The sequence below is a fragment of the Dipodomys merriami genome, unplaced genomic scaffold, assembly GCF_024711535.1.
Source record: "Dipodomys merriami isolate MVZ:Mamm:240054 unplaced genomic scaffold, mDipMer1.0.p SCAF_325, whole genome shotgun sequence".
Lineage (NCBI taxonomy): Eukaryota > Metazoa > Chordata > Mammalia > Rodentia > Heteromyidae > Dipodomys > Dipodomys merriami.
In genome coordinates, this window is record NW_027204771.1 from 649,235 (window position 1) to 674,783 (window position 25,549).

Consider the following 25,549-nt stretch of genomic DNA (forward strand, 5'->3'; position numbering starts at 1 on the left):
CACTATTCTACAAACAGAAAAACTTGGGCTCAAAAAAAAATGGCTGGGAGCTGGTACCTCATACCTGTGATCCTAGCTACCCAGCAAGCTGAGATCTGAAGATTACAATTCAAAGACAACCTGGGCAGGAAAGTCCATAAAACTCTTTTTTTTTTTTTTTTTTTTGGGTCCGGTCGTGGGGCCTGAACTCTGTGCCTGGGCACTGTCCCTCAGCTCTTCAGCTCAAGGCTAGCGCTCTACCACTATGAGCCACAGCGCCACTTCCGGCTTTTCCATTTTTGCTTATGTGGTGCTGAGGAATCGAACCCAGGGCCTCGAGCATGCAAGGCAAGCGCTCTACCACTGAGCCACCTTCCTAGCCCTCCATAAGACTCTTATCTTCAATTAACCACCAGAAAACCAGAAATGGAGCTATGGCTCTAGTGGTAGAGTAGCAGTCTGGAGCCAAAGAGCCCAGGAACAGTGTTCAGATACTGAGTTCAAGCTTGGCCAGTGGTGAGCAGAAGAGCCACAAGCAAGCACATCTCCTTCAGTGAAAGGCCCTCTGGCAATCCATAAATCCAGCTAGGTCCTGCTGATCCTGTTTACTGGATTAGTTGACTGAATAACTCTATATACAACATCCCCCCCCCCCCGTGACTTACAGAGCTGCTCTGGAAGGCCCCAAAGTCTGACCGATGTGGACCCCAAGGGAGGGTTAACAACTGTTGTCTAAGCCACTCAGCTTGCAGAGATGATCAGTTCTGCCCTTTCCATTGGGCAGAGCCACTCTACACCCAGTTTTGACCCTCTTCTGCATCTTGCAGGCTCCATTCAAGACAAAAAGTTCTGGCAATTTTAGGAACATCGATTATCTCAGAATCTAAAAGCTGGGTGCCAGTGGCTCACACACACCTGTAATCCTAGCTATTCAGGAGCCTGAGATCTAAGGATCACGTTCCAAAGTCAGCTCAGGTCAGGCAAGAAAGTTCATGAGAGTTTTCAGTTTTTTTTGTTGTTGTGTGTGGAGTTTGAACTCAGGGCCTGGTTGCTGTACCCACCAGAACTCCTATTCCTCAGGGCAAGTGGTCTACCACTTTAAATCACAGTTGCTAATTGGAGATAAAAGCCCTGCTCTGGCTGGCTTTGAACCTCAACATCAGATATCAAGCCTTTTGAGTAGCTAGGATTAGAGTGTGAGCCACTTGAACCTGGCCTAAAAAAAACAAAATGGAGACATGGCTCAAGTGGTAGCATCAGCCTTATCTTGAATACAAAAGGTAAGGAAGAACTCACTCACAGAGGCTGAGTTCCAGCCACAGTATCAGCATGTGTACACATGCGTGCAGGTGCATACATATACACACACACAGTAGTTTAAGAGTGCTTAAAAAAACCCAACAATGAAGCTGGGTGCTTGTGGCTCATGCCTGTAATCCTAGCTACTCAGGAGGCTGAGATCTGAGGATCATAGTTCAAAGCCAGCCCAGGCAGGAAAGTCTGTGAGACTCCTATCTCCAATAAACCACTCAGAAAACTCGAAGTGGCACTGTGGCTCAGGTGGTAGAGTGCTAGCCTTAAGCTGAAGAGCTCAGGGACAGAGCTCAGGCCCAGAGTTCAAGCCCCATAACCAACAAAAGAAAACAAAACCCAACAATGACAAATTATAGGTGAGTTGTGAGAGAACAAGTAAGGTAAATCTGGAGGCAAATGAAGCTGACATCTGTGATGGTTAAATCTTGAGGATGAACTTAATTGAGATCGATTGGTTTAGATGCATCAGGCTGATGAGTAAAACACACCTTTGTGTGGGGGGGGGTTTGGGGGGGGTTGGGCTGGATATCAGATTAACTGAATCTCTCCTGCATATAGGTTGCACCATTCCATAGGCAGGCTTTCCATATGAAATTAAAGTGGGCTGGGGGAAAGAATACTGCAATGCAGGCATTCTCTTTCACACTCTTACCCCCTCCCCTAACTCCCTGGCTACCATGAGTTGTTCTGCTTTGCCAAGATTGCCTGAAATCTGTGACATGAAGCAAAATAAATTCTTTTTCCCTTAGGTTATTTCTGTCAAGTTTTTTATCACAGCAACAACAAACTATATTGCTAACACAAAACCCTATCTTTTCTACTTCTGTCTCTTGTTTTATTTTTTCGCTAGTCTTGAGGCTTGAACTCAGAGCCTGAGCACTGTCCGTGAGCCTCTTTGTGTTCAATCAAGGCTAGTGCTTTGGGGCTGGGAAGGTTGTTCAGTGGTACAGCACTTGCCTTGCATGCTTGAGGCCCTGGGTTCGATTCTTCAGCACCACATAAGCAAAGAAGAAAAAAGCCAGAAGTGGCGCTGGGACCCAAGTGGTAGAGTGCTAGCCTTGAGCTGAAGAGCTGAGGGACAACGCCCAAGCCCCAGGACCAGACCCCTCCCCCCCACAAAAAAAGGCTAGTGCTTTACCACTTGAGCCACAGTTCCACTTCCAGTCTTTGAGTAGTTTGAGATAAAAATCTTGGTGGGTGCCGGTGGATCCCACCTGTGATTCTAGCTACTCAGGAGGCTGAGATCTGAAGATTGTGGTTCAAAGCCAGCCCAGGTAGAAAAGTCCTTGAGACTCTTATCTCCAATAAACCACTAGAAAAACTGGAAGTGCCGCTGTGTCTCAAGCAGTAGAGCACTCAGCCTTGAGCTGAAGAGTGCAGGGACAGCGCCCAAGCCCAGAGTTCAAGCCCCACAACTGATACACACACACAAAAAAGAGCAGGTTCCACTCATGAGTTTAAGATATTATATTAAGTTCAAAGCCAGCCATGGCAGCTAAATCTGAGAGATTAATCTCCAATTAACCTGCAAAAAGCCAGAAGTGTAAGTGTGGCTCAAGTAATAGAGGACCTGTTCCAAGCAACCACCCACTGCCTTTGTTCCAACTTGGCACAGGCCCAGCACAAATGGTCCAACAACAGATATTTGGTGGTGAGAAACTGAATGAGTGAACTTTACACCTCCTGCCAACCTTTCTTGTCCAGCCCCTCTCTGGCTGCAATGTTAATTCTTCTCTCATTGTGTGAAAATAAGTATAGCATAAAACATGCTATACGAACCAAGTATACGTATACACTTCAGTGGCTTTAAGTACAATCACATTTCAAGCAACCTCACTGATATCAACTTCTAGAACTTTCTCAGTATCCCAAACTGAAATTGGGTACCTATTAATTAGCAGCACCCATCCATGCCTTTTCCCAGCCTCTGGAAAACCACCATTCTACTTCCTGAGGTTGAGAGGAGAGGATTGCAGTTCAAAGCCAGCCTGAGCAGGCAAGTCTGACACTCTTACCTCCAATTAACAAGAAAAAAAATCAAAAACATAAAACAGAAATAGAGATGGGGCTCATCTGGTAGAGCACCAATTGTGAGGGGAAAAAAACAATAAAAAATATGAGGTGGGGCTGGGGATTTAGCTCTTGGAGAAGCCTGTCCTGACAAGTACAAGGTCCTGAGTTCCATCCCCACCTCTGACTTGACAACAACAATAACAACAACAAGTAGTACACAAACTATTTATGCCCAGAGGCAAGCTTTACGATAAAAGATAATCACTACCTCATCCTTCTTTACAAATATGAGCTGGGTGCTGTTGGCTCATACCTGTAATCCTTGCTGCTGCTACTCAGGATGCTGGGGATCACAGTTCGAAGCCAGCCTGGGCACAAAACTCCATGAAATTCTATCTTCAGTAAATTACTCAGAAAAAGCTGGAAATAGAGCTGTGGCTCAGTGGTAGCCTTGAGAAAAAGACTCTCATGGATATGTCCCTAGCCCTGAGTTCAAGCCCGAGCATCAACAACAACAAAATAGAATATGAGGTCCTGTGTTTAGGCAACTGCACAAGTACATACAGACACACAGACACAGAGCACAGTGCCAGCCCCAACCTGACTAACTAAATCCAAGTCTCTGGGGCTGCCTCCAGGTGGTTTGCATCTTAGCCAGCTAAGCCAGGTGCTGGTGGCCCACATCTGTTATCCTAGCTATTCAGGAGAGGCCAAGATCTGAAAATCATGGTTCAAACCAGTCTGGGCAGGAAAGTTCATGAGACTCTTATCTCCAATGAGCCACCTAAAAACCTAGAATTAGAGCTGTAGCTCAAGTGGTAAAACTGAGCAAAAAAGCTCAGTTTATAGTACCCAGGCCATGATTTCAAGCCACAGCTGGCAATATAAAATACAGAAAGACCCAGCAGTTAGTAAGCAAAAGAGCACAACTGCATTCACTCCAACACCAGTCTCTCCATGGCTCATATAGGTGGAAAAGAGAGAGCATTTATTTGTGCCAGTGCTGGTGCTTGAAGTCTGGGTCTGTGTGCTATCTCATAACCTTTTCTCTCTAGGCTGATGCTCTACCACTTTAGCCGCAGCTCACTTCCAAGAGAATGGAAGTTAAATTAAAAGGCTGTACATGCCCAATAATTAGATAGCCTTGGGCACAATTCCAGGAAGACCAATGGTAATCTAGCTCTTAGACAAGTTCAAGCCCCACAGAACCCTAGTTTCCTTACAGGTTTCTGGAATGAGAGTCCTAATAGCACCTAGAATTGCCAGCCATAGCACAGTACTCTTAAAGTCAACAAGAGTAACTTTGTGTTTCAGTTTGGTTTTATTCTGGGGACTGGTCCTAGGGCTTAAACTCAGGGCCTGGATCCTGTCCCTGAGCTTCTGTGCTCCTGACACTTGAGCGATAGATCCACTTTGTGGCTTTTTGGTAGTTAATTGGAGAGCAAAGTTTCAGACTTTTCTGCCAAGGCTGTTTTTGAATCATGAGCTCAGCTCTCAGCCTCCTGAGTAGCTAGAATTACAGGCATGAGCTACTGGTGCCCAGCTAACTAATTATATTCCTTTATTAACTAGCACTCTGGTAATCCATAAGGCCAGGGCCCACTGAGAGACCCTGGAGCTAGGCTCATACCTAGGACCCATCACCCTGAAGTGGGGGTGAGCTTCTCTAGAGGCTCCTGAACCTCCCCTCTGCCAGCTTCATTACTCCAGGATAAGGCCAGACCTGTTAATCATCCCTGCTGAGGAAAGTTTAACCCTGCCTGCAGGCCCTGGGCTAGTGTTAGCAGCCCTGGTTACCAGCTTTCCTTCCGTTCCCATATGAAGTTGGGAAAGAGGAGAGGTCTCAAAGAGAGATCCGGGCTAGGTTATCTGTGGCTCACCTCCTTTCCCCACTCCACTGCACATGCTACAGAGGCTCCCTCCATTCCCAGTTCCATTGTGGTTGTTAGGAAGCAACAGTTTCATTTAAGTCTTTGTCTTTCTGACTCTGACAACATGTATGAAATGCAGAGGGTCTGGCATATGCAAAATACAGAAGACACATAACTCACTCACACAATTCAAACACTGACAAGGGCAATTAACTGCTACAGGATGTACTTTTAGCTGCCAAGTTAACGTCAAGGTATTAACTAGAGCATTTGCTAATCTCCATTTGATTAGCCCTAGAACAAAGAGCCCTCTGTACTCAAGACACCAGAATGGCCAGAGACCAGCCAGAGACTGAGGAGAAAGGAAAAACATCAACCTCAAAAATTCAGCCTCTTGGGCTGGAAAGGTGGCTCAGTGGTAGAGCACTTGTCTTGCATGCATGAGGCCCCGGGTTCCATTCCTCAGCACCACATAAGCAAAAAGAACAAAGCTGGAAGTGGTGCTGTGGATCATGTAGTAGAGTGCTAGCCTTGAGCTGAAGAGCTGAGGGACAGCACCCAGGCCCAGAGTTCAGGCCCCATGAAAGGACCCCCCACCCCAACAAAAAAATTCAGCCTCTTCCTTTGAGGCCAGCCAACAGTCAGTCAAGTCAGATCCTGATATACAAATTACCCACTTCTTATGGGACCAGGAAAAATCCCATAAGCAAATCTGAAATGCCCTACTATAGGAAGCAATTTAAGTATCCATTGACTTGCTAGGAGATAAGGGAGTTGGAATGATGTGAGGGAGCAGTCAAAGCCAGGTGCCAATGGTTCACACATGCCATCCTAGCTACTCAGGAGGCTGAAATATGAGAATCCTTGTTCTAAGCCAGTGAAATCTTTACGACTTATCTCCAATGAACCACCAAAAAGCCAGAAGTGGAGCTGTGGATCAGGCGGCAGAGCACGGGCCATGAGTGAAAAACACTAAAGGACAGCACCCAGGCCCTGAGTTCAAGTCCCAGGATCTGAACACATGAACACACACAAACACACACACACACATACAGAGAAAAATGCAAATTTAGCCTAATGCATGTACACAGGTACAGGTACATGATTAAGTTTCAAAAAGGCAATAACAAAAATGATCACAATTTGGAATGGAAAAAAAACCAAGTCCCATCAATTCAGAGGAGAGGAGGAAGGCATGTGGCATTCTACCCTCAAGGAATTGTGCTTTGGGACATTTCGGGGGATCCTTCCACCAGGACACATCCATACTCCTGGAGAGTTAAAGGTGGCAAGTTCCTCAAGAATCAGAAACTCACCTTTCACCCTATCCAAGGCACCTGAAGCTCCAAGAGGATCTCTGCACTCACTCCCCAAGGAATCCACAGGATCTGAGAAAAAAAATAGGAATGGGGAAACCCAAATAGGGAGAGGGGAGCAGGGGGGGCTAGGGGCCCCTGTGCAAATGGTAAAATGCAAAAGGGACTGACCTGAGCAGAAACAACAGGATCAGGTGAGGTTGGGGGGGGGATGAGGGAGGAGAGCAGAGATGAGGGGGGAACCAGTCCTACAGAAGGCATCACACCCTGGGACACAGGGTTCTCCCCAGAAAGAGAATATTGGGAGGTCAGGGGAGGAGAGAGGGCAACAGAAAGGAGGACTGACTGTAAAGCATAGAAATTTGAAATAAGAGTCCCAGACTGAGGCACCAAGGGCCCTGGGTTCTAATTCTGACTCAATTGAGTGGACACATTTTCATCCTCAATTTGCCCCATCTGGGGAAAAAAAGCGGGGAAAAGTGCAAATGTTCCCCCCCTGCCGCCTCTGAGGACTCCAACAGGAGGAGAAGGAGCAAGAAGGGGCAGCAGAAAAGTATTTGGAGAAGAGGGAAAGCATTATTCCATGCTGCACCGGACCGAGGCACTCACCTGACAGCCGCTAGAAACAGCACTTTTTCTGAACCCCCCACAGGTGCCACCAAGCTGCCTCTCCTGGTACAAAGCCCACAGCCCCACATTGGGCAGGAAGACCAGGGCCACCAGTACCACCGCCTGAAAAAGCCCCTTCAGAGCCCGGCAGCCCTGCACCGCACTAGCTGTGTTGTGAGCTATCCCTGAAGCCACACTTGGGAATATAAAATATTGGAGTCTTTATTACACAGTTAACTGGCTGCAGGCCGCCCATTGTTACAAAGGCCCACAGCCCCCCAAATACACATAACACAGCTAGCAAACATGCTAAAGAGGAAAGAAATAAAATAATACCAACAAGGCAATTCAGCTTCCATGGAGATCTGAATGACCAAAGATGAGACAGGACCCAGCACTCAACTAGGGAGACACATGTGGCAAGACTTAAGCTGATCCGGGCCTAAAAAGATCAGAGCACGGGCAGATCCACCAGAAATTCCCAGTCCCAGGCACTGGACTGACAGGTTCAATAACCTATCAGCCAAGTGCTCACCCCAGGGATCCGGACACGCCCATCATCTGGCCTAAAGAGATCAGTTCAGGGGGCAGAGCCACAGGAAATTCCCAGTCCCAGGCATTGGACTGACAGGTTCAATAACCTATCAGCCAAGTGCCCACCCCTGCCTCCAGGGATCCGGGCATGCCTCTCATCTGGGAGGATGGTTTTCCTCCCCCAGCATGAAGACTATATGACAGACTCTACAATCACCATGTGGCCAATATGGACAGTCAGACCTGACCTCCTTAGTCCATCCGCATGTCCACGTGGTGGCAGCGGCAACAACTAACAAAACCCAAGACAGCAATGGCGCTGTCCCACTCCGACTCTATAGCACTTTCCACTGCTGCCTGCTCATTGGGCACTGGTGCTCGTGGTGCATTTTGGTGCAGTTGGAGTGCACTCCAGGATCTGATCCCTGCCTCCTATGCTTCTGTGGTCACTGGAGTCGAGGTCTTTGGGCTTTGCAGATAGTGGCGGAGCCCCGCCTTTGCTCAGGCCCTGGGGTCTGGGGCTCCCCTGAAGGCTTGGGTCACCTTGGCTCCAGTGCACATTCCTGAGGATGACACACAAGAGTTAATGAAATGGGGGGAAGTAGTAGCTCATGCCTGTATGCCTAGCTACTCGGGAGGCCGCGATCTGAGGATCAATCTCTGAAGCCAGCCTGGCAGGAAGTCCATGAAAGTGTTATTTCCAATAAAGACTCAGAAAAAGCCAAAAGCAGGGCAGGGCTGTGGCTCAAGTGGTAGAGCACTAGCCTTCAGCACAATGAGGGTCAGGAACAGACCCAGGCCCTGGGGTCAACCCACAGGGCTGGCCAATAAAAGTAATCAAACCTCTCCTCTCTTTTCTGCCCTTCCTTGTCAGCCTAGGGCTGGCTTTGTGTGCTCACTCTGCCACAGTGCTGTTGCACCCAGAAAGCTTGCTCTTTCTCACCCGCACTGACCGACTCATTCTCCACTCGAAGTTGAATTTTTTTTGCGCAAGTCTGATATTCTACTGTTGAGTCCTACCTCTACTTCTGACTTTTTGGTATAATTGGGTTAAGAGCCCCAGAGATTTTTCTGCCTAGCCTGGCTTCAAGCCTCCATCCTCAGTTCTCAGCCCACTGAGAAGCTAGTATTATAAATGTGAGCCATGGGGACCCAGCAAATTTGACTTTTATTTATTTATTTTTACTATTGTTTAACTATGGATGTGGAAACATAAATTGTCATTTTTTATATCTTACAATATTTTAAAGATTCATTCATGTAGCATGGGTCCGAATGCCATTCCTTTTTAAGACTGAATAGTATTTCATTGGATGCATAGATCACATTTTGTTTATTCATCCATGGACATTTGGGTTGCTCCTACCTTTCCACTACTGTGAGTGATGCGATGACTAATATTATACTTCTTTTGTATTGGGCACACTGCTGTAACAGAGTAGCCAGAGGATCGGCTAGAACCCCAGGTGAACTGTGGGGACTCACCAGTACTTTTCCTTCACATTAACAATCCACAAGAATCCTTACAGCCTGCGAGGCCCATATGATATGACCGATTTACACCTTTGGTTTTCTCCTAGTTAGGCTGATCTTGCTGTTTTCCTAATTAAATAAATACCCAAGAAGTTAACAAATCAGGTAGGGCCTTTGCAAATTTGCTCTGGTCTCCTCTAGAAACTTCTCTAAACCTTTGTGTGGACCTGGATACTTGAAGGCTTCTGCTTATAACCCTAGCTACTCAGGAGGCTGAGATCTGAGGATACTTGTTAAAAGCCAGACTGGGCAGACAAAGCTGACAGACTCCTATCTCCAATAAACTAGCAAAAAACCTCAAAGTGGAGGTTTGGCTCAAGTGGTAGAGGATCTGCCTTGCAGGAAAAGCTAAGCAAGGGCATGAGACCTGGAGTTCAAGCCCCATGGCATGCATACACACACACACACACACACACACACACACACACACACACACACACACGTAAAAATAAACCTTTGTGTAGTTCTCTCCATTTTCTCAGGAACAGGAGCAGAAATTCTACCTCAGGAACCCCTTCCCTTGCCTGCTGACCTAAAATATTCATTCTTCACTAGTTCTTTGATTTCTCTACAGAGCAGGTCTCAGTTTGGGCTTCCCTCTGGAGGATGTCAGCACCTAGGTCACAATCTATTCTATTCCATTCTTATCTCTAGCAGCACCTGCTACTGTTCATTGAGAATAAACTAGAGCTCTTTCTGGACAGAAGAATTTGCAGAAAAGGTCCCCCTCTTCCCTGAGCCAAGCAGCCTAAGTAAAGCTGAGACCTGAAGTTTTAGCTCATATACTTCTCCACCTTGGGAAAGTAAACTGACGACCTTCCCCAGCTAGGTACATTGTAGCTATTGTATTCAGTAATTACTGCTTGAGCGTAGCAGTCAAAGTCATCAAAGGAAGGAAATTATTTAGTCTCTCTCCCCTTCACCTCTCTTCAACTAGCTCCCTAGAGGACTCTGAAGAAAATTGGAGTTGAAGTGTGTTTTGTTTTTATCTTCCCGGAGTCATTTTTTAATAAAAATTGCAAACCAGGCCAGGCTTCCCACAATACTTTAAGAACCCAGCTTTAATCTCATGCCCTTTTATCACTTTTTTTTGGGGGGGGGTCTGGTTGTGGGGCCTGGGCTCTGTCCCTCAGCTCTTCAGCTCAAGGCTAGCGCTCTACCACTTGAGCCACAGCGCCACTTCCGGCTTTTTTCTTTTTGCTTATGTGGTGGTGAGGAATCGAACCCAGGGCCTTATGCATGCAAGGCAAGCACTCTACCAGTGAGCCACCTTCCCAGCCCCTTTCATCACTTTTGTAATATAGGATGCACCAAACAATGGAAAGGGCTTTTGGGATTTTATCCTCCTCCCAGAGACAAGACTACTTTCAGTGGAAAAATAGACCTGATCATTGACTGAAAGAAAATGAGAACTGATACATTTAGACTGAGCCCTCCTATTGGGGCAGTCATGGACATTAAATGAGATAATATATAATAAAAGGTTGCCTTGCTGTGGTGGGTCACATATGTAATCCTATCTACTCAGGAAGCTGAAGTCTGAGGACTGGGGCTTGACTCAGGGCCTGAGCCCTGTCCTGGAGTTTAAGGCTAATGCTCTACTACTTGAGCCACAGCTTTTTTGAATAGTTTATTGAAGATAAAAGTCTCATGGAGGGCTGAGAAAGTGACTCAGTGGTAGGGCACTTGCCTTGCCTGCCTGAGGCCCTGGGTTCGATTCCTCAGCACCACATAAGCAAAAAGAAAAAAGCCAGAAGTGGCGCTGTAGCTCAAGTGGTAGAGCGCTAGCCTTGAGCTGAAGAGCTGAGGGACAGCACCCAGGCCCAGAGTTCAGGCCCCACGACCGGACCCCCAAAAAAAAAAAAGTCTCATGGACTTTAGTGCCTGGGCTGGCTTTGAAACAGGATCCTCAAATCTCAGCCTCCTGAGTAGTTGGGATAACAGGTGTGAGCCACCAGCACTTGACTCATAATGACCCCTTTAAAGCCCTCTCACCTGCACTGTTGATCTTGCTATGGTTGCTTCACATATTTGTTTGTTTACTTGGTTGTCACTGTGCTTCCTCAAATAGATGATTGGTTGTGACTTGGGTCAGCACTGTGTCAGCTTCTAGAATATTGTATTTGATGAATGGTAAGTCTCTCCTCCCACTGTCCCCTTGCTACTTCCCTCTATTATTTTTTGTGTGGTCCTGTGCCTTGAACTCAAGGTCTGGGTCCTGTCCTTGAAGTTTTATTGCTTAATGCTAGCACTCAACCCCTTGAACCACAGCCCCCCCATTCAGTTTTCTTGGTGGTTAACTGGAGATAAGAGTTTCACAGTCAGCCTATGCTGGTGGCTCCCACCTGTAATCCTAGCTACTCAGGAAGCAGAGATCTGAGAATCTGGGTTTAAAGCCAGTCAAAGCAGGAAAGTTTGGGAGATTCTAATCTCCAGTTAATCACAGAAAGAGTCAGATGTGGCACTGTGGCTCAAGTGATTGAGTGCAATCCTTGAGCAAAAGTTTAGGGACAGTGCCCATGCCTAGAGTTTAAGGCCCAAGACTGGCAAAAAATTAAAAGGAAATCAAACAAGCAAACAAGAAAATCATAGACATTCCTGCCCAGATTTGCTTCGAATAATGATCCTCAGATCTCTGCCCCACAAGTAGCCTGGATTACGAGCATGAGCCACCAATATCCAGGTCCCTTTTTATTTATGTATTTATTTTAACAAACTGTGGTCTGTGTCTTCAACCTTCCTGGTGGGATATAAAATTTCCTACTAGGTGTCCTTACTTTGGCTTTTTTAGGGATCTTCAGTGTTGATGCTATTCATTCTGGGACCTCAAGCTGATGAAGCCAAAGCCTTAGCCAAGGGTTTTGTAAGAAGAATAGATTCACCAGTCTAGAAGTGCTGGTTTATGGGTCAATATTTAAAACACATTTTAGTGTGTGTGTGTGTGTGTGTGTGTGTGCGTGCATGTGCAAGTGTGCTGATACTAGGGCTTGTTCACTTGCTTAGCTTTTCTGCTCAAGTCTGGTGTTTACCACTTAAGCCACACTTCCATTTCTGACTTTTTAAAACTGGTTAATTGTCAGTAAGACTCTCACAGGGTTTTTTGCCCAGGCTGACTTAAAACCATGGTCTTTAGATCTTAGCCTCTTAAGTTGCTTGAATGGCAGGCAGGAACCACCGTTGCCTGGCTTGTTTTTAATATTCTTTAACAAACTCCTCATTCAAAGACTGGGACTCCAATGAAATGTACAAGTCGTTATGTTGAAAATGAACATTACAACTTTGGTGCAGGCGGGGGGGGGCGAGGATTGGGTGGTGGGGGGAAGATGGGAAGGGAAAACAAAGGAGGAGGCTACAATGCTTGATAAGAAATGTACTCATTATCTTACCCATGTAATTGTAACCCATCTGTACAGTATTTTCACAATAAAAATTAAAAAGGCGGTGGAAAGACTGGGTCTCCATTTTCCCATCTCATCATCACAAACCTTTAGTCGCCATTCTCTTCTCTACCAAGTAAGGATGATTATAATGGTGTGATTTCCAGGCTGGGAACAGACAGATCAGCTTAGCCAAAAGCAAAGCCCAAAAATCATAAGTATGAGACTTCTGGCAAAGATCCAGGAGAAAGGAGAAGGGATTGGAATGCAAGAATTTAAGGACAATATCTGTGAACTATGGAGGAAATGAAGGCTCAGAAGAGGGACATGACCTCTCACAGTCCCACTGGTGGCAGTGGAGAACAGGAAGAGCCTTAGTGCCCTGTACCCCAGGACTTGGCATGCCTTCAGTGAGTGGGCATTCAACTAACTCCTTGGAGGTCTCCAAGAGGGCAGTGGCATTTATCAGAAGCCCCAAGATCATTCATACTGTGGCAGATGTAAGAGGCAGCAGGCTCAGATTCCATACTGTCTGTCCCTGGCTTATTCCCTTATGTTTGCCCTAGTCATCATAATAGCATTGCAGTAGATTCCTGGGACCAGAGACTGAGTGACTCAGTCAAAATAGGAGGGAGTGACAATCACCACCAATGATAGCAAGGGAGTGAAAAGTCAGGGCAGGAAGCTAGGGAGGTTGGTGGAACTGAAAAAGGGCCAAGAAGAGAGCTATAGCCAGGGGCTCATTGCTCACACCTGTTATTCTCACTACTCAGGAGGCTGAGATCAGAGAATGATGGTTTAATGTCAACCTGGGAAGAAAAATCCAACAGACTCTTATGTCCAGTTCCTAAAAAAAACAAAAAACAAAAAACAAAAACTGGAAGTGGAGCTGTGTCTCAAGAGGTAGAGAGCTGTCTTGAGATAAAGTCAAGTGAGGTAGATGCTGGTGGTTCACACCTCTAATCTTAGCTACTCAGGAGGCTGAAATCTGAAGATCATGGTTCAAAGCCAACCTGAGCATGAAAGCTTGTGAGACTTCTTTTTTTGAGTTATTACAGGGGGTAGGATGGAGTCAGTACCGAGGCTTGAACTCAGGACCTAGGTGTTCCTGAACTCTTTTGCTCAAGGCTAGCACTCTACCACTTGGAGCCATAGCAACACTTCTAGTTTTCAGGTGGTTAATTATAGATAAGCGTCTCATGGAATTTCCTGTTTGGGCTAGCTTTGAACCATGACCCTCATATCTTAGCTCCCTAAGTAGCTAGGATTACAGGCATGTGCTAGGAGACACTCATTTCCCTTTAATTACTAAAAAGCTGGAAGTACAGATGTTCCTCAAAAGGTAGCATGCGAGCCTTGAGCATAAACAGCTCAAGATCAGTGCCCAGGCTCTGAATTCAAGCCCCAGGACCTGTATGTATGCATACACACCAAGGGGGTCCACTAACAGCCAGAGTGATGAAGGCCATGAAGAGAACATTCATTCACCTGCCTACCACACTAGGACCTTGCAGAACAATCTAGAACTGTGTAGAGAGTTCTGTCTCCTCCCCGTTTGCTGTTCTCCCTTAGATTTGGATGCTGGCTCTTCCTGTTACTGAAGTCCCCATTCCTGGGCCTGTAGGAGACCCTTCCTCCAGTTCTGTCCCAAGCACCACACCCAAAACACGGCTCCCAGTCAGCCACCCCCTCTATACCCCACAGCCCATGGTCATACTACCGTATCTTCCTCTGTGTGTGTGTGTGTGTGTGTGTGTGTGTGTGTGTATGTGTGTGTGTGCTTGTGTGTATATGTATGCACAGGTGCATGTGTGCATGTTCATCCTGGGAATTGAACTTAGGACCTGCACATTGTCCCTCAGCTTTACTACTCAAGGTTATCTCTGTATCTCTTGAGGCACACCTCTGCTTTCAGCTTTTTGATATCTAATTGGAGATAAGTGTCTTATGGACTTTCCTGCCTTGTCTGGCTGCACACCATGATTCTTGCCTCACTCCTAGTCTCCTGAGTAGCAAAGATTACAGGTGTGAAATACCAGTATGCAGAAAACCTGTCTATCTATCTATCTATCTATCTATCTATCTATCTATCTATCTATCTATCTATCTATCTATCTATCTATCTATCTATCTATCTATCTATCTGTCTGTCTATCTATCTCTATCTATCGCTGGTAATGAGGCTTCAATTGAGAACCTAATCACTGTCCCTTAGCTTTTTTGATCAAGGCTGGAATTCTGCCACTTGAACCACAGCCCCACTTTGGAATATTTGCTGGTTCTTTGAAGGTATGTCTAGGGACTTTTCCTACCCAAGTTGTCTTTGAACCAAGATCCTTAGTTCTCCGCCTCCAGAGTCCTTCTTTCTGTGTTATTTTTCCATATCTGTTTGTTACTATTTATCTGCTTTTGTCCAGAGAAGCTGATCTGAGACCCTTCCCAGATCACGCATGCTGCCATGTGCAGTGTTGCAAAGGAATGGCTTGCAGAATGAAGGAATGAAGTCTGTGTGTCCAGCCTCCATCTAGGGATGTGGCAGGTTTCAGGTTAAGGCACTAAAGGTGACTAAGTTATGATCTCTGCCCAAAGAGCTCATGTTCTTCCCATAATGAGAAAGCCTACAGCTGGACAGAAAGACATGAGATCTTCGGGGTGGCAGCCCTGAACTCCCTAGGAGAGTTTTGGGAGTCTGTGATGAGAAACAAAGTAGTCACCAGGAAGGAATAGGCCTAGCCCAAAAGGCAGGGAGTAACAGAACACTCTCTTTCCCTCACCCAAAATCTAAGACCACTGGACAATAAATGGTTGGTGTGAACATTGTTCTGCCCTTTGACTGGGCTTGGACAATGTCCCTGCTTCTGTGTGTGTGTGTGTATGTGTGTGTGTGTGTATGTATGCGTGCATGAGGGTGTACAAACACACACACACACACACACACATTGAATGAACATAGAAATATTATTTTATAAGAAATGTACTCATTATCTTGCCCATGTAATTGTAACCCCTCTGTACAGTATTTTCACAATAAAAGAAAAAATATTATTATAAAATAATCATCTCTAAAAGAACTCACTGATGGCTTACAACTGTAATTCTAGCTATTTGGGAGGCAGAGATCTGAAGATCTCAGTTCAAAGCCAGCCCCAGCAGATATATTTGAGAGATTCTTTTCTCCCATGAACCAGCAAAATCCCAGAAGTGAACATATGGCTCCAGTGGGAAGAGTGCCAGCCTTGAGAAGAAAAGCCAAGTAAGAGTGACAGACTCTGAGTTAAAGCCCCAATGCTAGCAAAAATCAGGCAAATAACTAATTTAAAAAATCAGCTCAGAGCTTTCCTCATCTGTAAAATGGAATGATGAACAAGATAATGGAAGAATGAAGGAAGAGAATCCTGAAGGGCCTCAATTCACCCCATAACACCCCCAACACACAGCAAATATACAAAATCACCTGCTCATTACTTAGAGCCAACCAACTAGGCCTGCTTAGCCTTGTTTTAGTGCCACTTGCTGGTACAAATGCAAAATGCTGCATGTTGCCATCCTAGGAGACACTCCGGCAAGTGTCTTACCTGCTTCACAGACCTCTGGCCTCATTGGGTCTCACTTTGTCTGTCTGCTACATAAACACAGTAGACTCCTTCTGCTCCATATCCTGCATCTTCCTGGCTTGTGATTTTCAGATTATTTCTTTTCTATTCCTTCTGTTGATCCTGGGGCTTGATCTCAAGCCAGGGTGCTATCCCTTAATATTTATGCTCAAGGCTAGCACTCTACCAATTGAACCACACCTCCACTTCTGGCTTTTTGCTGATTACTTGGAGATAAGAGTTTCGTATGAGCTAGGTGTCAATTGCTCAGGCCTTTAATCCTAGCTACTCAGGAGGCTGATATCTGAGGATGTCAATTCAAAGCCAGCCTGGGCAGGAGAATCTGTTAGTTTCCTATCTCCAATTATTTACAGAAAAATCTAGAAGTGGTGCTGTGGCAAAAGAGTGCTACCTTTGAGCAAAAGAGCTCATGGATAGCTCCCAGATGATCAGTTCAAGCCATAAGACTAGTAAAAAAAAAAGTTATAGATTTTTCTTTTTGCCTGGGCTGGCTTTGAACCCTGATCCTCAGATCTCAGCCTCCTAAATAACTAGGATTACACACAAAGGGCCCCTCTTATAGAGGTTCTGCCTCCTATCACTGTGAAATTCAGCCATCCTGTATGCAAGCCCCTAGACATCATCTCATCTTGCTTTCAGCAGTTAAGCATGTGGGCCACTGGGCATCACACTGTGGCCCATCACCCCTGGAAGACTTGTACATGAACACTGGACTGAATGGACCTCAGAGGTATTTCCTTTTCTTTTTAGTCCCCTTCTTTGTAGAGATCTTCATTTCTTTGGCTTTCAATCCCAAATAAATTAATAATCTTACTGATATCTCTTCTTTCAAAACTGATCACACCTCTTTTGTGTGCCTATTTTTAAGGCCCTGATATGGATCTTGTGTCCTGTTGTGGCTTCTCCTGACCTGAGCTTACTCAGGAGGATTAATGCTTGTGCAAAAGATATGAAAAGTTTACAGGTTTATGAAGGAGTCTGGACGGATTCAATGACTGGATGGGTTTGTATTGATTTATATATAACACTAATTTAATATTTCATATTAATGAAATACAATCTTACTGATTACTCCAAAGCATTATATGTGTACTTATATACATATATGTGTCTATATGTTTGTCTTTGAAAGAATGGCAGTTTTTATTTTAGAACTATTATCAAACACAAGAATAGTAATTGGTATAGTTGATATTTCCAATGAAGAAAGCAGATATTTTTTGCCTCCAATCATCAATATTTATTGAGCATTTACAGTGTACTGAACACAGTAGAACATACAGAAAATATTGCCCCTGCCTGGAGGATCTTACATTCTGAAAGAAAAAATATATCTTTTTTTTTTCTCGGTCGTGGGGCCTGAACTCTGGGCCTGGGAGCTGTCCCTCAGCTCTTCAGCTTGAGGCGAGCACTCTACCACTTGAACACAGCACCATTTCTGACTTTTTCTGTGTATGTGGTGCTGAGGAATAGAAACTAGGGCCTCGTGCATGCAAGGCAAGCACTCTATCACTGAGCCACCTTCTCAGCCCCACTTGTCTTTTAAAATGGCACTTTTATTTGGTGTCTTCTGTAACTTTCTGAGGAAATATTCTGTAGGGTGAGATTTGATATAACTCAGACCCATCATTACTTAGAGAAGATTTAAAGACAAACAATGGCAGAGCATTCAGGATAGAGTTTGTAGGAGATACACAATCTCATTAAGTAAGGTGAGATGTGCTGAAGTAGAGGATGGTTAATAGTTTGTGGGATGCAAGCAAGAAAGCAAGGGATCTTAGAGAGTGAGTAGACCAGAAAAGTCATGTGAACTTTTCCGAAGTACATGGCCACCAAGGAGGAATGGTTAGTGACAAGACAGAAGGCTAAAAAAAACAAAACAAAAAAAACAACGGTAATCCTGCGTGCCTGGCAAATAAAATTACCAAAATCGAAGGCAAGCTGAATCAAAAAATTCTCAAAAACCAAAATTGACTTAGATGCATAGAATTTTCAGTTAATACTAACCATTGTCATAGTGGGTCAAAAACGTTGTGGCTTCCTAATTTAGAAAATGCTATATATCAAAATTTTAACTGGAACATTATTTTTCAAATCAATTTTCCCCTCCCCAAGGAAAAACTTGGGTTTGTAGGAGGTAGTTGGTAGATAGATTAGTATTTTTGTTATTGTGATAAATTTTGCACTTTAAACTTGGTAAAAGCCCATTAGCTGCCAACAGGGAGTAAGGAACAAAGTTATAATAATGTACAATTTCTTTTGAGGCATATCAAAACCAAAAGAATAATTTACATGAAAAGTTGTAGAGAAAACGGTAATAATGATTACCAAACAGTTCGTTTTCACTGCATCTTTACTTTTACATTTTTGTTTGTAGGTTGTCTAAAACAGTTAAATACAAATAAAATGTGTAGCAAAAATAATGAGAGCAAGCAGCAGGTAACATTACAAATAATGGAATGTGAACCATTTCTGCCCTTATCCAGAGTTAATTGGGACACAACTTTGTCTCAAATAATACTTCTGGTACTGTAGTCTAAGGTGTGCACACTGAAATAGACTCTTCCACAGAAATAGATGATTCCAGAAGGCAACAGCCATGGAATATCTGTACCACAGCCCTGCTAGTGCTCCAAAATTTTCGAATATCCAGAATAACTACACCTGTGCCTGGAACCAATTTTCCCTTTTATTACCCACCAGTACAAACCAATATGTAGGAAGATTTCTTCACTTCAACATGAAAGCAGTTTTAACACACACTTGTCCTTGTGAAGTCACCATGTACCAAAGTACATGCCAAACACTTACAACTTGTAAAAAATTCTACATCTTCGGGCTGGGAAGGTGGCTCAGTGGTAGAGCGCTTGCCTTGCATGCCTGAGGCCCTGGGTTCGATTCCTCAGCACCACATAAGCAAAAAAGAAAAAAGCCAGAAGTGGCGCTGTGGCTCAAGTGGTAGAGCGCTAGCCTCGAGCTGAAGAGCTGAGGGACAGTGCCCAGGCCCAGAGTTCAGGCGCCATGACTGGACCCCCCAAAAAAAAATTCTACATCTTCATATTGGCCAATTGAAGATGAAAACAGATAAATCACTAAATGTTAACAGGCAATATCTATTCCCCTAATATTAAAAAACAACAACAACAAACCCTGAGAAATATAGAAATTCAAATAGAAGCAACATAAACCCATCATAAATCATAAACAAACTATCTGTGGGAAAGCATGGATGGCAAATAGTCTGCTGTATAAATTTTAGAATGAGGCAGACAAAAGTTGGAAGGCCATTTAATTTTCCCCTCCTTATCCTGCTTTCACTTCATCTCCTTGGTTATCATATCTACAATGTCAACATTTCTCTCAGTAACTACTATATTAGCGTACAGTCTTTGAACCCCTCTTCACTTAATGTATCAAGTTCAGCAATGACTTCATCAAAACCTGTCTTTGCAAGAAAGCAAGCTTTCTCTGGGGAGTTCAGAATCTCATAATAGAACACCAAGAAGTTAAGGGCCAGACCCAAACTGATAGGTTTATCGGTTGTGAAGCTTGAACTCTGGGCCTGGGCACTGTCTCTCAGCTCTTCAGCTCAAAGCTAGTGCTCTACCACTCGAGCCATAGTACCACTTCCTGTTTTCTAATCGGTTTATCAGATATGAGTCTCAAATATTTCTTTATTGCTATTGTTTCTAACATATTTGTAGGATGATTTCTTTTTTGCTGTGTATGTCCCTCCCCGATGGTATCTGGTAAAGAACTGCTACACTTGTGTTTCGTTGAAAATCAATCTTTCTATGTTACTCCTGAGCTTGAATGATCCTCCCTACTCAGGCTTAGAAGTTGCTGCACTATAGTTGTATCACTGGGCCTGGAAAGATTAGGCCTACACAGTTATTTTGAGAAGAGCTCCTAGGGAGCTAAGAAGTTAGGAATTCTCTGGTGATGCTGCATTATCAGTAAAGGAACTGTGTTGTCCCAAATGATGCCTGACTATACCTGACTGTGGCAAATGCCAGAGGTCAGGACACAAGCCTGGTTTCTAGAAATGGCCCTGACTCTTCCCACACTTAGGACCTGGGATAACAAAGATTTATTCCAAGGTCTAATGGGTAACACCTGGGAAGACAATATGAGGTAGCTTAGAGTGACTGAGAGGAACTTTTAGGATCATAGAAGAGGGAGGAATTCACACTGGAATAGGGCATGCAAATGGAAAGACAAAAACACACTGGTTTGGGCCAAGCCATCAAGCTTCACTGAGACCTATCCTTCACTTCACTTGCACCTCACCCACATTCCCCCCGATCTCCCCAAACCACCATTAGTTTGAACAGTAATGGTGGTGAGATGCCTGTTCTAAGACCACTCCTCCCACCCACAGGATGCTTTTCACTATTTAGCTGAACAAACTGTTAAAGAAAAGATAATGGGAACACCATGAGTTCAAGCCACAAGAATAACAATGAACATCAAAGAAAAGAAATGAAAAGTAAAGTAAAGAACCTTAAAGGAAAGGAAAAATTTGGAAACAGCCAAAAACTACTTAAGATTCCAAAAATGGAATTTGGACATTTCTGGGAAATTGTTAGATTTTTAAAAAAAATTTAATTGGTGCAAGGATTATGCTGTATATCTAGCAATTCTGCTACTTTATTGCAGTGTATACATTAAAGCATGAAAAATGATCCAAGAATCAGTTTAGTGCCTGCGAATACCTTTTTATATTGAACAGGGAGCTATTCCAAAATGTAAAGAAATCAGATATCATTTACATTCAACAGAACTTATCTGTTACACACGAACAGAAACAAAAGTCTCATAAGCTCAATTACATTAGTAGATCTAAGAATTAAAAAGCCAACTTATTTCATGCTTCCAATACTTGTCCTTTTCTCAGATAGTCTAACAATGTTTCAGGAGACACACAGTGATTTTCATTAAAAAAAAACCAAACTCACCTATGCTCATGCAAGCAGGAGAAAACATCCCCATGCATCCCTGCAGTCCTAAGACAAAGGGCCTAGCACTGGTGGAAACCTACTTCCTCTCAGAGTGGCACGATGCATTGTGGGAATTGTAGTCTATGTTGCAGCACAGATACTTTGAAAGTGCAGGTTTTTTATTCTTTTTTTAAAAGCAGGACAAAGATCCTTCTGCGCATGTGCCTCCCCACCCACTGTGGGTGGTTCCAGCCTGCAAATTCCAGTTTCTTTCCCGTTGCCTTGCTGCTGGAAGTTTTCTCTTCAGTGGAGCTTGGGAGGTGTAACTTGAAGGGATCTCAGGCTGCAGAACTAATAACAGGTAGGAACTGTGAGCTGGATGCAAAACACAAGGCAAAATTGATCCTCCACATGTTCCTCCAGCATGAGGCTGATGATTTGTTCAGGGCTCCAGAGTTTGTGCTGCCACAGCTCTTGTGTCTCCAGGTGCCAGAAACTGGCTTGCAACATTCTGACAGCAAGTTGGGTGGTTCTCCAGAATAGGAGAAAGTGTGCATTTATATTTCCATGATGGTGAAATTCTGCTGTTAACACATGTGACCTTACAATCTTTGCCCAGGTGTAAGATGAGCATGGTAACAATTGTAGCAAAATTGTGAGGTGTGTGCCTGATTTGACTCCATTTATATTGCAGTTGTTTTTTGGGTTCCTGTGTTGTTTCTCCTACAGGTGTCTCTGCTCTTCTCCTTCCTTGTTAGCTTTCTTAGTACTCCTGGCTTTAGTTCACACGTGTTTGTACAAGACCTTTTTACTAGGAACAGGTCTACATGAGATATTACAGTAGTGTGTGATGGTCCTGTTTTGTTTTGTTTTGTTTTTTTACTTTCTGTTAAGCAATGAAGCCTAGCAATGTTTGAAGAAGGATACCTTGTCAACTCTGACAAGCCCTACAGAGCAGAGGCAGAAAGGCAAAGGAAAGGCAAAATATTTTCAGCTTCCTTGCCTTAAGCAAAGATTGGTTCTACTCACTAGAGCACAAGACTCAGGTGGTACTCTTTCCTCTAACACTCCCAATCACTAGGTGCTGTTGGAAGGTTAACAGTAACTAGTAGGAGGCGAAATGAACTTGCCTGAGGAATCAGTCAGAGCCTAGTTCTCAGAAAGGACATGGGGCTGTGGTTTGTGGATTAGGAATTATTGTCACAACTGAAAGTATCTATCTCTGTTCTTACTCATTTATTCAGCCTCTTCACAGTATCAATTCTTGTACATGATCTCTCAAATGTCTCACCTGTGGATATACTGATAGTAGCCTTATAGCGTTGGTTTTTACCTGCAGTTAAGAAAGTGTTTGTCATGGAGTGTTACAGAAGGAAATTAAAGTACTGTGTCTTACTCAAAGTGGTATGGTTTTTAGATGTAACGTATAATGAAGTTTTAGGTAGTGTTCTCCATTTTGTCTCAATCTGCTCAAAGAAGTATTATTTCACTTAAAATCTTCATTGGAATTGAAGTCAATGAAGCTTGAACATTCATTTAAAATATGTTAGTGAAACACGTTGATCCCTTTTTATCCTTTGCAGTTCCTATGCATTTTCCTAGCTTAAAATTTTACTAACATGGAGGTTTTCCACTTTATCTGTTCTTGACAATTTACAATTTCTCCACTAGATTATTGAGCCTATTTTACATCATTTAAAATGAGAGACTGCCTAAATATGTATTCCAAAACAATTGTTCAATAGAATTTAAATACAATACAATAAAATGCTCTTTTTTTGTGTGCTAGACCTGGTTCTTGGACTCAAGCACTGGACATTGACCCTGAGCTTGTTTTGTTCCAGCCTAATGTTCTACCACTTAAGCCATATCTCCACTTCTAGGTATTTTAGTAGTTTATTGGAGATCAGTGTCTCTTAGACTTTCCTGCCCCAGCTGGCTTCAATCTGTGGGGCTCAGATCTCAGACTTCTGAGTAGCTAAGATTACAACTATGAGCCACCAGAGCCCAGTTACAAAATAAACTCTTAAATATAGATTATGTTTGTAATAAAATAATATGAAATAGAAACTTGAAATTTAAAGGATGATAGTCTAAATCCCAAAACAAGAAGAAAATATCCCACCCTGAAATCTACAACAATTGTGGTTTTGAGTATTTGAATATGGATAATTAGCCTACAGAAATTTCTTTGTTACTTTTTAAAAGTAAGAAACCATTCTTGTCATGTGGAACAATCCAAAATGAATGTGCAAATGTTGCTTTTAAGTGATTCATATTGTTCCTTAGCACAAACGACCTAACTGAAGTTTACAGAGTAGGTTTTCGTATTTCATACATATCACTGTAAAATTTATGTTATTTTACATTAAGAGTTTCTAATCCACGTAGTTGTGTAAAAAAAAATAAAAATTCTGGACAGTAGCATTTCCTGTGTAAAAGCCAAGCACTAAATATAAGAAAAAGCATATAGATATTTATTTTTTATTTTTATAAGTCTGCATTTTGGGGTGTCCTCAGCTTAGAACTTTGTGTTAGTATTATTTGTGCAACATAAGATTTTAATCTTCTGGTTCTTTAGCTGTGATGTTCTGTCACTCCTATGCTTAATATTTCATGTTACATCTTTAGTAAGCCCTTTATCTCTCATATGATTGATTAGGAAAGTGAGCATTAGGGACTTCTCAAAACTGTATTTACATAATCTTTACTGATTAAGTAAAGTAGGCTAAATGACAAATTTCAAGTTATTGCTCAAGGGTGCTCCAAGTATTTGGATGCAGGGAAATGGGTCATTTGAAAACCGTTACTGAAATATTATAATACAAGTAATATGTATTGTATATATTTTCTTGTATAATTTTGGGGAAAAGTATTGAGTTATAACCTATATTCTCTCCATGGAGTTTAAATGTATAAATGAATAAGATAGAGTGCAAAAGCTCGATGGCGTCCTAGGATCCATTTTAATGAATAGAAAAATAATTCATACAACCATAAATGTATTTCATTAATAATTAGTGGTATTGAAGGTGTGGATTTTTGTTTTAATTATTCAATCATTTTTAGGAACCTTAGTTTTTATGAATTCTGTATGTATATTAACCTAGAATACTGTTTGTCTACCAACTAATGGAATGTGGAGTCATCCTCAATGGAGCATTTAATACTCTACTTGAGACATCAAAGATTCTTCTCCCATAAGAAGGCTTTGTGCTTTTTCACTCCATGTATAATATTTTGAGCAGGAAAATCTGAGGCATAATCACACAGGTTCTTTCCTGACTATGTCAATTGCCTTTTCTCTAAGCCATGCATCCAGAATCTTCTCTGCATTGGCAACAGGAAGAAAAAATGAGAGGATCTCTGGTGAGTTGTTTTTTATTTCTCATTTTTCACATTCCATTTTAGGAAGCTAAGTCTATCCAAGATTTAAAACAGAAAAAAAATATTCAGTTTCAAGAACATGTTCCTAAACAAGAGTAAGATGGTTTTTAGAATGAGTAGATTATAAAATGTCTTAGTTGAGGGCAGACTTGCTTGGAGTTTTCTGAGGTGAGATAAAGTAGTCACACTTGTTTGGTGATTCAATGCCATTGAGGGAGTCACTTGTCATGTAAAGTGGACATTTGCTGACAACTTGTCAGAGATCACCTCCTTATGATTAATGTTGAATTATGTTAAACAGGTTTTACTGGAGTTTCTGAAATAGTGTGGTCACACACACACACCTTCAAATGTGAGAGATTACTTAGTAAGATACATGTAATTAAATTACTCTCCATACATACTTCTTGGACTGCTTACTGGTCTTTGACTACATAAAACTTGATAATATTTGATGATATAGAGTGTGGTCTTCCTAGAAAACCCTTTGTATTTTTCCTAATGTGTCGTCACAAGATTTTTTTTCTCTATTTACTCTCTTCATTCTGTTTCCTACTCATAAGCTTTCATCATTTCTCTCTTTCTCTCACTTTTTATATATTTTCCTCCCTGTGTCTTCATCTTTTTCAGTCCCCCTTCTCTCCGTCTGTCTCTCACCATTTTTCAAATGCTGTATCTGGGAACTTGTTTGTTTTACTGATCAATTTTCCTTTGCTGACATAGTTCTTTGAATTGAAATTTTTCTTACCCCTTTTCTCTTTATGTCTGAGATGAACGTTTGTTGTGTTGCATGCTTGGTGTCTAAATTCAACACTAATGGGACACACCTACCTCATTCTCCACTGTCTTTCTTGTGCTAGTGTTGGAACAGGAACTCACAGGCTTCACATCCTGTCTGCTTCCTCCTTCACTGTTGGCACTACTTGGTCTTTTTAAAAAAATCTTTTTGCATTGTAAAATAGTTTACAGAGGGGTTACAGTTACATGATTGTATTTCCTATGGAGCATTGTTACCTGCTCCTTTGTTTTTCCTCTAACATTTCTTTCCTCCTAACCTCTGCA

At 42.9% G+C, this 25,549-nt stretch overlaps 1 protein-coding gene across 1 annotated transcript in view; it reads left to right on the forward strand.

Moving 5' to 3' along the window:
• The first annotated feature begins 7,901 nt into the window (after positions 1 to 7,901).
• Positions 7,902 to 25,549, forward strand: part of LOC138841664 (zinc finger protein 658B-like) — a 108,431-nt gene continuing 90,783 nt past the window's right edge. The window contains exons 1-2 of the mRNA XM_070042448.1: positions 7,902 to 8,096; positions 11,961 to 12,032. Of these exons, the coding sequence (XP_069898549.1) occupies positions 7,902 to 8,096; positions 11,961 to 12,032 (267 nt within the window). The remainder of the gene's footprint in view (positions 8,097 to 11,960; positions 12,033 to 25,549) is intronic.